The following is a 13,130-nucleotide window of genomic DNA, read 5'->3' on the forward strand; positions in this document are numbered from 1 at the left end:
ATGTTAACTCTGTAGTGAGCAGAGGCAGTGGTGTAACTAGACTTTTCTATGACAAATATACACTGTAATCGTTAGTGGCAACACGTTGCATAGCAGTAAATGTCATCACAGCACAATATTCAGTGATTAAAATGTACAAAAGCATAGACAGCACACAATGTATTCTCCAGGGCAAGTAGGGCTATAAAGGACTATAGACCGTGATTGGTTCTTCAGTCCAAATTGGTACTTATATGGCAAATATGGACAGCCCTCAGAATTCTGGTTGCTGGATTACATTTCCTTTGCTGCTCAGCTGCTGAGCACTTTATTATGCACACAGTTCCTTTGCCGTACAACCAGTTATTAAAATAGAAATTCTGGGTATATATATATATATATATATATATATATATATATATATATATATATATATATATATATGTAAATATATATATATATATATATATATATATATACCCAGAATTTCTATTTTAAAAACTGGTTGTTCGGCAAAGGAACTGTGTGTATAATAAAGTGGCCAAGTTTGCCTAATTTAACTCATTTCTGGACACCCATATCAGCAGATGAGCAGCAAAGGAAATGTAGTCCAACAACCACAATTCTGAAGGCTGTCCATATCCAAAAATACTTGTAAACTATGTTCCAAAATAATTTGTATTCAAATTGTCCATGCTTGAAATGACCCAAAATAATTTATAATCCAATTGTCCATGCCTGGAAATATCTTCTGTTCTTCTGACCAGAAGAGCCACCTTGTTTATTGCAGTCTTATCTTCAAGCCAGAAGGGCCGCCATAATTGTATTCCAAACCGGACAAGCTTAAGAAAAATAGATGACACACGATGCATTTTTGGATTAAAAGCTGCTGACAACAGATGAAGAATTCCGATTGGTAAGTATTTTGGGGTTGTATTATTTTTAATAAATTTATGCGGTATGAATAAGGGTGTTTTGTGTATTTACTGGGGATTTATTATTTTTATTAAAATGTTGTGGTTTTAAACAGGGTGTTGTTGTTTTGTAAACATTTAGTTTTGTGGATCTACAGGTCTCAGCCAGCCATGGGTGTCAGGCCATGTTGGCACTTGTGATTCTCCAAGTGCCAGCATGACCTGGCTGCCATGGGTATGCTGGTGCTTGCAGTTATAGAAGCATCCGCATGCCCACACTGTTGATGGCAACCTGGCATGGCTGGGACTTGTAGTTACACACAACAAAATGGCATCCGTTTGTTTTTTTACTTTATTAATGCTGATTTTACCCTACTACACACAGCCTGCAGGGATAGGAAGAGCCCTACTGCTTTTTAATCTGGGCTGGGTATTCCTAGAGGGGGGCCCCCCCGAACGTTTTTTTTTGACGGAACCCACTCCCTAGGAAATCCAGCCCAGCGCTGAACAGCTTGGGGTTGGTCATTATGGTGGGGGACCCCTGCCACGTGTCCCATGCTATAGTTCCAACCATCCCGGCTGGTTTGCCTAGTGCTGGTTATGTGAAAAGCGGGGGAACCCCATGCAAATTTTTACCCGATTTTCACATAACCCTCAGTAGGCTGGCAGCACTAGGATTAATGGCTTTTTTGTTTTTGAACATTTATCTATTTTTAAACTTTTGACAGCTGCGGGGACCTGCGGCTCTATAGACAGGGTGGTGTAACAGTGATGTGTTTACTAATCACGCAGCTAGGAAGCAGCATGTTGTATATGGGATTTTTCACCTAAACACAAGAAAGTTAGCTAAACACGGGAGTGTTTGACATCGCAGCATATTCTCCAGAGATGACCAGCGATTTTGAAGATCTGAGTAAAAATTGTAGCTTAAAACATCTGGTGACTTGGGGACTAAAATCGCTGGTTATTATCTGCGATTTGAAATCACTGAAAATATCGGAGCATGATACATTTACCCCTGACCTTTCATAGAGGTGATATGTAATTTTTTCCATGCATGTGACATGCCAAACATGTTTTTTGACCACGAAGAGTGGTTGAAAATCTACTTATTTCAAGTGAAAAGCAATGGATGATTTAGCTGCGGCCAATATGTGTGAGACTAATTTTGTGAAATGTCTACAAAGATTTTGTGGTGGTTAAGGGAGGAGGAATATCCAGTTGTCTTTGGGAATTGGTGTTACCATCACGGAGTTGAGAATTCTATGGATGTTGTCCAAAGTTATTTTTGGACAAGTCTACCAAATGTGGAAGAAAGTTCCTATGTGACCGCAATTCCTTCAGCAGCTCAGGTCAGATATTGGGAACATTTTACTTAACTTGTGGGGGATGTAGTACCACCACCAATACACTTTGTTTGTCATTTCCTTAATCAGTGTGGATATTGAGGCACGAGATGTAATCTCTTTGATCTCCTACCATGCTTCCTCTTCATGTGACAGACCCTGGATCAGATTCCCATTTAATTCAAGTATATGGTGGAGGTCGAATGTTGTGTAGAGCATATTGTAAATTATAGAGATCATACCCTGTCCGAGCGGGGTTTGTATTTGAAAGGAGTAGATGGTCGTAAAACATCTTGAGTAGGGATAATGTGGCCAAAGTGCCCAACATGAAAGTCTTCGAAGAGCCTCATGTGCAACAAGGGGAATTTTTGTTGGATGCCATCCAGTTGGGCAAAGTGTGAGTACCGGAGACCGGGCTGCTTAAACTTCCTTTTATGATCCAAGTTAACGTGCACTCTAATTCATTTCTGAGTTTTAGAAATTCTCTGTGCCTACAACACCAGGTACACTATAATTCATATTTCATTTGCTGTTTATGAAAGCTAGTCCTGAAACTGTATAGGTCTTCCATTTGGTAGTGCAATGTAAACAAGCTGCTCCACCTATTGGGTCTCATTTAGAGATGGCTGCATTTACATAACAAACGTATGTAGGAAACACACATGAGAAATTAGAGATTTTTGGAAGTATAAAATGTGCCATGTTGCCGGTTATGGAGGTGATGATGGAAGGGACCCCATTGGGTCAGTCATGCATGACTAATGATATATCATTTTGTTGGATGTAATTTAGTGCCATCATTAAAGATTTGATGCTGCTTTTTTGTCAGGAGTAAGATGAACCCGAGGAAAGTTCTATGGTCTAGTTTTTCACAGTGGGCCAATTAATTGTTTCAATAGTACTGCATCGTGTGTTTCAGCTTTATCAAAAAGAAAAGTCAAAAACACCCAGTTATCTAAAGTTCATGTTTATTACAATTACACTACATTATTACAATATCCATGTTAATTTTGTGTTTAGCATGGAAATTCTATCGAGTGATCTCTCCAGCAATAGGTTTTCACCCCATACATCAAGAGCTTAACACCGGCACGAGCAGGGATTTCACCGGTGATAGCTCCTCATTAAAAACACGTGAAAGCCTATTTAACAAGCATCATGGTAGCACATGTACCGCAGCAATATTTGCTGTTATGCCATTTTTCAAAAAGGTGATTTTTGTTTGTAATTTAGTTAATATTTCTTTATCCATTTTGTTTTCTATGGCCTTTCTATCTTTTCTCCGCTAATTGGAGAAATGATGTTAACTATTATTTAAACTTTATTTTCTACTAAACACTTAATAAATACATATATAAACACCATATATCGTACATCAGGTGCCCATATTACCTAATCTGGCTCACACCATGGGTTTTGGTGATGGAGGACTCTATCCATATCTTTGCACTTGATGAGCAATGGTGTGTAATAAGCTTGTGTTTCCCGGAAATGAGTGCGATTCAGCCATAGCTGGCTCCCAGCTTCAGGTAAATGGATGTTCTATATGCAATACATGGGGGATATGTTTATTTATGCCGAGGTTGTCCAAAGTGGCCAAAGCTCTCCAATGAAACAGTAATGAAAACAGTAAGGGTCATTCACAGCAGCTGACTTGAAGGCAAAGCCAGTGATGACTGGACAATGGGAGGTCTATAGGCTAAATTTGGTAGTATCTTTATAAGCAGTTAGCATATTGCACCTCCTAAATATTGAAATGTTGGCTTTGTTTGCTTGAAATACCCAAGTATATTTTCCCATTTTGAGGCATTGCCTTCATGTACAGAGATCCACATAAACTGCACTCCCTCTGAAGCATTCCCTACCATACAGAAGACATTCCCCTAGCTTCAAAACTTTAAGTGTTTCTTCAGACAAGCTTACCAAATGCACTGAACCAACATCTTAAACGCTCAAGGCTATTCTACCCAGCTGCCACCCCTCTCTATAGTTCAGACAAAGCTTTTATATATTTTCTTTCTCCATTCAAACCCTGAACCCCCCAAACCAACATTACTGTGTGATATGATCAAATAGCCTCACTAAGCACTTTCCCATTACTATCTGGCTGGACTTATATAAAAACTGTGGCATTCAACATGTATCATGTCCCTATTTTACTATAGACTATATACAGGCTTGGCTAACCTGTGGCACTCCAGGTGTTGTGAAACTATAAGCCCCAGCATGCTTTGCCAATAAATAGCAGCTTATTGCTGGAAGGGTATGCTGGGACTTGTAGTTTCACAACACCTGGATTTCCACAGGGTAGCCAAGCCTGGACTATAAGATTGCCAATTGGCTTTATTATCTTTCATCTGGTATTAACCATTGCACAGAATATAGTGACCTCAGGAGCATGTAGACTGTGTCCACTACTGTTACTTAATGGTTAGGAAACTGTTATAAATAAAGTGAAAACTTCCAAGCTTCAGTGTCCTAAATCTTTATTTCAGGCACATGAGGTCAACTGCACCATAAGAGAACTGCTTACTCTATTGGGAAGCTGCTAACATCCTACATTGCATTGCTTTAAAATCTGCACGTGAATAAGAGTGCAGTTTGTTTTGTGAGCATGCATAGTACCCAATTGCAGATTTTAGGCTACGCAAACAGTCGTAGGTCCAACTCAACCCCTGTGTGTGTCTGTAAGCTAAAGCCCATAGCAGGATCTGAAGACAGATAACTGGTGGCTACTTTTGATACAGATCCATACCTACAAATAACATACACATGGTACATAGTAGATTTTTTTTATTTCTAGTACTAGCAAAGTCAGTAACATAGACAAGTCTAAGAGCAGATGATGACATGGAAAATAGACAAGTGCAAAAATAGAAATCCTCAATCCTGGATCACCCATTATGCTCTTTTCATCATCATCATTATCACCAAATTGATAAGTACACACATTTTTTTCACTACAAGGTCCTACTAGACGGTATGGAGGTTAATGCATTGCTTTATTGTCTTTCAATGCACAGAAAATATGCTGGCACATTGGCTTCTCTTACTTCAAATAGCATCTGTTACCCATCTGTACGTAACAGATATGACTATGTATGGCCATGGAATACATGAGGTTAAGTCAGCTGGATGAGTATGTGGGGGCAGCAATTTTATTGGATAGCGCAAATATTCCTGACAATGCAGCCTATTAATCCAATAGAAACTAGTGACATCACTGAAGCGTGACGGAATCTGTGCTTCCATTATTTCACCAGTTCTTATTGAATGTATAGGCTGCAAGCTTCTAAGTATTGCTTCCATCCCATAAAATACTTGCATCTTTTTTTAACATATTAATTTTTACTTCCATTAAACGTTTTCCAGCTTATTTTAGAAGTTTCTTTGTGGTTTCTGACCAATTCAAAAGTTAAAGGGACGATTTTACTATTGAAGGTATTGTATATTCTTGCCATTCTGACAACAAACCAGTGGGATTATTATACATAATATGCATCATGGTTGGCCCCTAGAAATCACATTTTGGTCATGTACCTATGCTTACAAATTCCCATGAATATGAAACGATGTGAAGTATAAGCACTTAGTACTGTGTGGTAGTAAGTGAAGGAGGAAGCAGATGTTTGAACTATCCAGAATGCTTCAAGAGGTACTGCAGGCCAAGGCTGATGTTTTATATCTAATATTTTTTGGAATAAAAATCCATTTAAATAATATTTTCCCTTTAAGACAACAAATCCTTGCTGTGTACAAAGCATGCGCAACTAAATCACACATAATGCCAAAACCTGCATAAACAAGTCTTATTTGTATTTACAAAACACATTCATGTTCCCAGTTTTACCCTCCATAAAAATAGACTACACAATCAGGGGTTAATATTCCTTGGGACCTGTATGGAAGGGCACAAAGAAGCATTATGGGAGAAAAAATTGTTCCTTATGTATCAACAAAACATTGTTTTCTTATCAACAGATCTAGAACAATGATCCGGCATTGTCCAGCTTTTCATGTAATAAAAGGTTTTATTGCCTTCACCCCATCGTATATTTGCACTTCCACATTTAACACATCTAAAAAACAATGTCACACTTATTGCAAAGGGCATCCGAGCTATGACATTTAGTGTATGCACTGAGTACAGATATTTTTCAGAAGTTGTGTGTACATACAAAAAGTGCACTACTCAAACCAGATGATGAACAAGTATCAGGCACTACAGCAGAACGTGTCTTAAGTTGGGTACACACCTATGCAACTATCGTGCAGATCACACGGTAAACGACATTTTGTCCAATATTGCAGTGTGTACGCTCCTATGACCATGTTTTATCATACCAAAAAACACACTGCATCGTTTGATTTGGAATTTTATACTTCCTAAAATCACGATCAACGATGCCGGGCAAATGTGTAAATGTCTATGTACTCACGACCAGCAGTGTGGGCAGATCTCTATAGAGTGTACAGATTCACATTCTTTTCAGCAGATGGTTATGAGTGACGAAGATCACAGATCTGAAGATAAATTGTGTAGGTGTGTACACATAAATCTGCATGCTCATCGGGACTTTCAATAGTTGGTAAAACCGTTACAGAAATCGATTGCAAAGGTGTGTACCTAGCTTTAGGTAGCAATATTAGGAGAACCCAGATTCCATTTCCTTGTGTTACACTGTCCTATGTACACTGACTTTTTTGCACTTGGTAGATTTGTTTTAAAAGTTAATATGAAAAATGATGAGAATTATTTTGCAAAAGCCTAAAAATGTTTCATGTCTAGCACAAATGCCATAGATATTTGTTTTATTCATTTTTTTTCCTGTAGATGTACATTTCAAAATGTGAACTTTTGTTACTTTAACTACATTTTATTAATTAAATACATCAGTTAGAAAAGAAATAAAATAATTAAAAAGACTCCATGGATTATCTGTGAGGCATTTAGTATATGTGATGTTATAGGAAAATTTGGAAATGGACTTAACCAGTTTAGTCCATTCAGTTCCAGATAACTTGCCTCTTGGACTAATATTGGGTCAGTAGGTCTATAGCTTTCATAACCTACATAACCAATGCTTCCCATAATTATATACATACAATAAATATTCTATTTCATGAAGCAAAATATATATAGCTATATATAGAGAAAGATATGTTTTGTACACTATGCAGAATGAATGTGGCAGGTTACGGGTTAGCCTGGCACATTATATACATACAACATAGCTGAAGGGCTATATGAAGGCTATCCTGAAGTAATTTTTTTGATGTTGCCGAGTTATTGCTTGCTTGGTTCACAAGGACCTTCCAAGAAAAGCAGCTCAAGCTTGGGGAGATGCTACTGGCTTTTACTGTTTTAAAATTGCCATTACCAAAAACCGTAATGTCATTCGAATCGCTCAGATCAGTCATCTGGTGAATAATTTTGGCTCTAAATTTATTGGCAAAGCTAGAATTTTAGTCTTTGATGTGTCGGATATTGATTGTTACAGCAGAAAGAAACGCTTGGGATTTCCGGATCTGGAGCAACTCGCTAGATGTCTCTGCTATGCTTGCATGCAGAATCCATATACCAAATGGTGGCCAAGTTGGTGGAAACAAGGGGGGCGCTGTCCACTGAGGTCACTATCTGTCTCCTACGTCTCCGGTTCCAGGACCTCCTCTTCGCTGCAGATGTGGTGTAGGTCTGGTGAGAAGTGCGTAGTGGAGACAGCAGAATGAGTGCCTGTATTTCCTCTAGACTCTATGCAACGTTGCCGCTGTGGCTGCCTGTGCTATATGAAAAGATAAAAAAGGTGAGAAAAAAGAAAGGACTTTAGAAGACAGAAAATACAAACAAATGGTGAGGTAGGAAGGACAACTTAAGACAGAGTAATAGAAAGGAAAGGAGAAAGACATAAAGAGACAAAGAAGAGATGATTGAGAAAAAGACAGTGTAACATAGAGGGGGAAGAGGGACAGATTTACATTACAGAAGGAAAGCTGGTAGTGCTATAGGGAACATGCTTATATAACTGAGATCCCTCTTTATGACAGATGTATCACACATTTATATTAATATAGTAAGTAGTATGTGGGATGGTTTAGTTTATTAAATGAATTCTTACAAATATGGGATAAAAATTGCCCTCAATAGTGTTTTGTTCCCATACACAGGGAGCCAGTTAAGGGTATAGCAGAAATCATGGGCATCCAGCTTCATAGGACCAATTACAGCAGTTGTGCATAATTTCATGCATTTAAGAACATTAACTGATAAGCTGAGATACATTCTCTTGATGATGTTCTATTTGCTGTGTTTCCCCTTGTTTGTAACCTCACCTCTGCATGTGACAGCTCTGCACGGCACTGGTGCTGTCTCCCCTCATATTCCTATGCTATAAAAATGTACCATGACAGACATGTAGTCACAATGCTACCCGTAGCTGCAGTCGCTAATGGCTGCTTTACAATTGGTGGCTGATTATGTTTCTGCCTTACAGTAGCCACAGACACTGCCCCTGACCAACAGCAACACTTCTTATTCTGCTATCTTATGTGTCATTTGTAGCCCACATCATTTAGATTGTAAGCTCAGTGAAGAAAGGCAATTTTTACCATCTGTTTCATGTCATTGTAAATAATTTGATTGTATCATGATTCCCCTCAATGTGCAGCTCTGTGTAATATGTTGACCTTTATAAATAAAGGATAATAATAATAAGTGTAGCATACTGAAAGCCGCACATATTCACCAGCGGTAGTATCTTATCCACCTTTGGTTCTTCCTAGTACTGGGATGATTTCATCTCCAGCTCTTCACATTCAAATGTACTATGTACTTCTAATTAGTAACACTTGCATATGTACTAATTTTTGAAAGCATCAAACTTACAAACAGGTTAAAACACTATGGGGGGTATTCAATTAGCTGTCCGATTGGCGGCAACGCGCCGGAACAGCCGCGAAACTTAATACACGTTACCGCAATAACGTGGATTCTCGTTCGCAGCCCATAGGGTTGCGTACGAAAATCCGCGTTAATGCGGTACCGTAATACCGGCAAGAACGCGCACTTTTCGCGGTAACGCGCGTTACCGCGAATCGGAAAGCTAATTGAATATGCCCCTATAAATAAGTTAATATAGATACATCTTATTTACTTATATTCAACACTATGCTTTATGTTCCCCCAGAGCCACGGCAGTTTACAGCTATTGTGGGCATGTATGAAGTATAGCTTCTTACACTGCAGCTCAGACACACATGATGTTCGCCCCGTATTCCCCAGCGCTGTCACTGCCGCTGCTGCTGCCCCCCAGCGCCGAGCGCTCAGGAGAGGGGAGGGTCTGAGGAGCTGGGGACGTGGGAGACGTAGGGGGGCTCGGGGTGGCACACAGAGCTGGAAACAGAAAATGAGAATGAGATGATGCAGCGACCATGAAGGGGTAAATGTGTCTTTATGTCTATGTTAGGAAATAGGAGAAAAGCGAATTAGCATGTTATTTCAATTTCCTATAAACCCTACAAGAAAAAAATGCGGATATGGCAGACAATGGAAATACAAGTCAAATACATTTAATGCCCATTCTTATTACCAAGAAGCTCATTAGCTGCACATACACAGACTATGATCATTTCAAGTGAATGCTTCACACTGTGCTCTCACTTCTCAGTTTGCTTATTGTTTAATTATTGCCAAAGGCTAAATAAGTGATTAAAGGGGTTGGACCACCTCCTGGCTATAGTCTATCCGGTAATTGGCAAGTAACCAGTAAAGCAACAAGGGTTCATAACCAAGAAGGATGGTACATGATTGGCCAAGAAGGATGGTACATGATTGGCCAAGAAGGATGGTACATGAACCTCATATTCTCTCCAGCCGCCAACATTTGGCCAATTTGTGTCAAATTGTGAAGTCAAACAAGAGGTGATCTCCTATAACATTAATCAACATATTAATTTATATTAAGTAGTATAATATTGATATTTATATGACTCATAATTATCACTCTTAAATAAAAAATGAATCCTTAAAGGACCATGTTAGTATTATCTTTCTAGATAAATCTAGTCTACACTACCACTACCCATTCAATTTGTCAACAGCTCTTTTGAAGTAGGAATAATTTGATCTGTACAGTAAATTCACTGGAAACAAATATTTTTTTTCTCCAGTATATTGATGTAAACTGAACCATTGTAGCGATGTTATGAGCTACACACTCAAGTGGTTGAGGCAATCTAAAGAGACAATCATAGCTGAAGTTACAGCAGCTGATACCAGAGGGTCCACTCATGTAACTGAGAGTTAATGAGACTATGTCAGTCACAAAGGGAAAGCTAATTTAGAGGAATAAACTCAGAAACCTCTCCGGGTGAGGTGACTGCACAATGCCAGTGATGCCAAAATGAAAGACAATAGACTGCGTCACCATCTGAAGAGCTCTGTCTATATGAAAGTGCCTCACTGAATTGTTCTTTTTACACAAAGCTAAATTTCAATGCTCTTTTAATCTTTGTCATGGAGTAGGTCTGATGCAGTATGAAAATCTTGACAAATCAAGTTGATTACTAATTTCTATATTGTATTATGCATCATGTGCCATTGGACAAGATGCAGTCATAGTTGTCTGGGAAAAGGAGTCTCAGTTTATACCAGAGTTTCATTTAAAAGCCTGAAATCCAAGTTACTATAAATGGCTCGATCTAAATCAGCTTACTTAGATCAGTTTCTGATAGCATAATTGGTACGGTTAATTAAAGCTATGATAAGCGCTGATGTTTGTGGACGAGTGACGCATGTCTTACCAGACAGGAGACGACCACGACGTGAAGCTTCAGCTGCCAACGTGCAGGACAACTCAATGCGCTTCTCCTGCTCCTGGAGCTGAGATTCCGGGTCTGGTGGCAACTCCAGCTCAGAGTCGCTCAATGGAATAACATTCTGCAAACTTTAGGAAAAGACAGAGGGCTTTGGTTTATAAGATATACAAAGAAAGCATTGTGACAGATATCACAACTATATATAATTATATGTGTAAATATAAATATACTGTGCTATATAAATATTGATATTTACTTTTAGGGGCATATTCAATTGTCCGCGGGATTGCCGAAAATCCCGCGGTCCGCGCACGATTACCGATATTATGGTAAACGTGCGCGGAAAAACATGTAATACGGTAATTTACTCGCTGGAATTCAGCTCGCAGCTCCCTGAGCCGCGAGCTGAAATCCAGCTACAAATTACCGTATTACATGTATTAGTTTTTCCGCGGTGGGATTTTCGGCGATCCCACCGACAATTGAATATGCCCCTTAGAATTCAAAACCGCAGTAAAAAAAAAAAAAGTTTAGCAAAACGTTTACAATTAATCACAATTGATGTTACTTATTTTTTCTTGAACCTTTAATGATTCTGTTATCTGTATGAGTTATCGGTCAAGACTGTTGACTAAATTGTCAGTTCTAAAAGTGAGCAAAGTTAAAAATGTTGAATTTTTTTTATTTAAAAATGTAATATATTACTGTTTTATGCTGTAAAAATCCTATGCATATATTAAAATGTGACTTGGGGGTAAATGTATCAAGCTGAGAGTTTTCCGGCGGGTTTGAGAAACCAATCAGATTCTAGCTATCATTTATTTAGTACATTCTACAAAATGACAGCTAGAATCTGATTGGTTGCTATAGGCAACATCTCCACTTTTCAAACCCGCAGGTAAACTCTCAGCTTGATACATTTACCCCTTGGATTTCTACAATTCCAGTGCAGGGACAGTTCTTCTTTTTAGCATTTTTATTTGTTTCTCTTTTTATTAAAATAAAATATTACTTACTTAGGGTGTTGTGGATTGTAAACTGATAGAAAAAGTCATACTACATATGATGCTTTTTTCCCCCAAGAAAATGTATTTGAAACTATACATGCTATAGATAATGGTTTACTATTACTGCAAATGCAGTATTGCCAATACTGGCTTATATTCGTCATCTTATAGATTAAAGATATCAGATTTCACTAAAAATGTCCAACCTTGATTTGGCGATAAGTGTTTTTATCCGTTCCACCTTCCTCTGCTTCTCCTGTAGCTCCTCTGGGCTTAGAGGGCTGTCAGGGTCCATATCAATGTAACGCTCTGGAATTATCACTTTGTCTGGGGTGGAGAGCTGAGACATAGAGACGGACATACAGAAAGTGATACATACAGTACAAATGGGGCATCCTGTGCAAGATGTACAAGGTTTGAGGCATGCAGTGTGTTTGTGATGCACACAGTAGCTAAGGCATGCAATGGCAGACATACTGTGATACATAGTGACTGAGATACAACATATGTTGACAACAATAGTGTGTGCTACAGTTAATGCGTATGATATAGTGTGTGAGATACAATATAACATTCAGGGAGTGGCACCTTGTCTGGGGTGTTGAGCTGAAACACAGAGTGGAATAGTTTTATTGGTAAAACAGGAATAGGATAAAAGGATTGAGACAGGAACAAGAAAAGTAAAGGGGACATAATGACTGAGATAAGAGAAGGGACAGAAGAAGAGAAGGGGTGGGAGTTATACAGAAGGAGAGTTAGAGAGTGATGAGTGACTTTAGTACATGTATTGAGTTTTAGGAATTTACCTCTCTGTTAATGTCTACACTGAATGCCTGAGGCTCCAGCTCCATCTTACGCAGCCTGGCAATCTCATCCCGAGGGGACTCATATGACCTTTGGGGCTCCTGGGAGCGTATAGCAGCTTCCAGGTCTGAGATGTCCACCTCATGAATGCTGCGATGCCTCCGCACCTGCAACCAATGAGTGGGGTGTAGTGAGCCTACATGAAATGGGCATGTCAAGCACTACTTTTCTGTAGTGTTCCATGTGCTGTATCTAGCACTATATAA

At 38.9% G+C, this 13,130-nt stretch overlaps 1 protein-coding gene across 18 annotated transcripts in view; it reads right to left on the reverse strand.

Annotated features, from left to right (window-relative positions):
- Nucleotides 1–5,015: 5,015 nt before the first annotated feature.
- The window catches only part of PLEKHA6 (pleckstrin homology domain containing A6), a 132,805-nt gene continuing 124,690 nt past the window's right edge, over nt 5,016–13,130 (reverse strand). For 14 of the 18 annotated variants that reach the window (XM_075196073.1, XM_075196066.1, XM_075196074.1 and 11 more), the window contains 6 exons: nt 12,867–13,031; nt 12,649–12,666; nt 12,267–12,400; nt 11,039–11,181; nt 9,476–9,629; nt 5,016–8,022 (listed from right to left, as the gene is read on the reverse strand). In XM_075196073.1, coding sequence (XP_075052174.1) covers nt 9,484–9,629; nt 11,039–11,181; nt 12,267–12,400; nt 12,649–12,666; nt 12,867–13,031 — 606 coding nt within the window. In that variant the 3' untranslated portion in view covers nt 5,016–8,022; nt 9,476–9,483. The remainder of the gene's footprint in view (nt 8,023–9,475; nt 9,630–11,038; nt 11,182–12,266; nt 12,401–12,648; nt 12,667–12,866; nt 13,032–13,130) is intronic. The other 4 variants (XM_075196082.1, XM_075196078.1, XM_075196079.1 and 1 more) reach the window with 1 other exon arrangement.

The sequence above is a fragment of the Mixophyes fleayi genome, chromosome 2 (assembly GCF_038048845.1).
Source record: "Mixophyes fleayi isolate aMixFle1 chromosome 2, aMixFle1.hap1, whole genome shotgun sequence".
NCBI lineage: Eukaryota > Metazoa > Chordata > Amphibia > Anura > Limnodynastidae > Mixophyes > Mixophyes fleayi.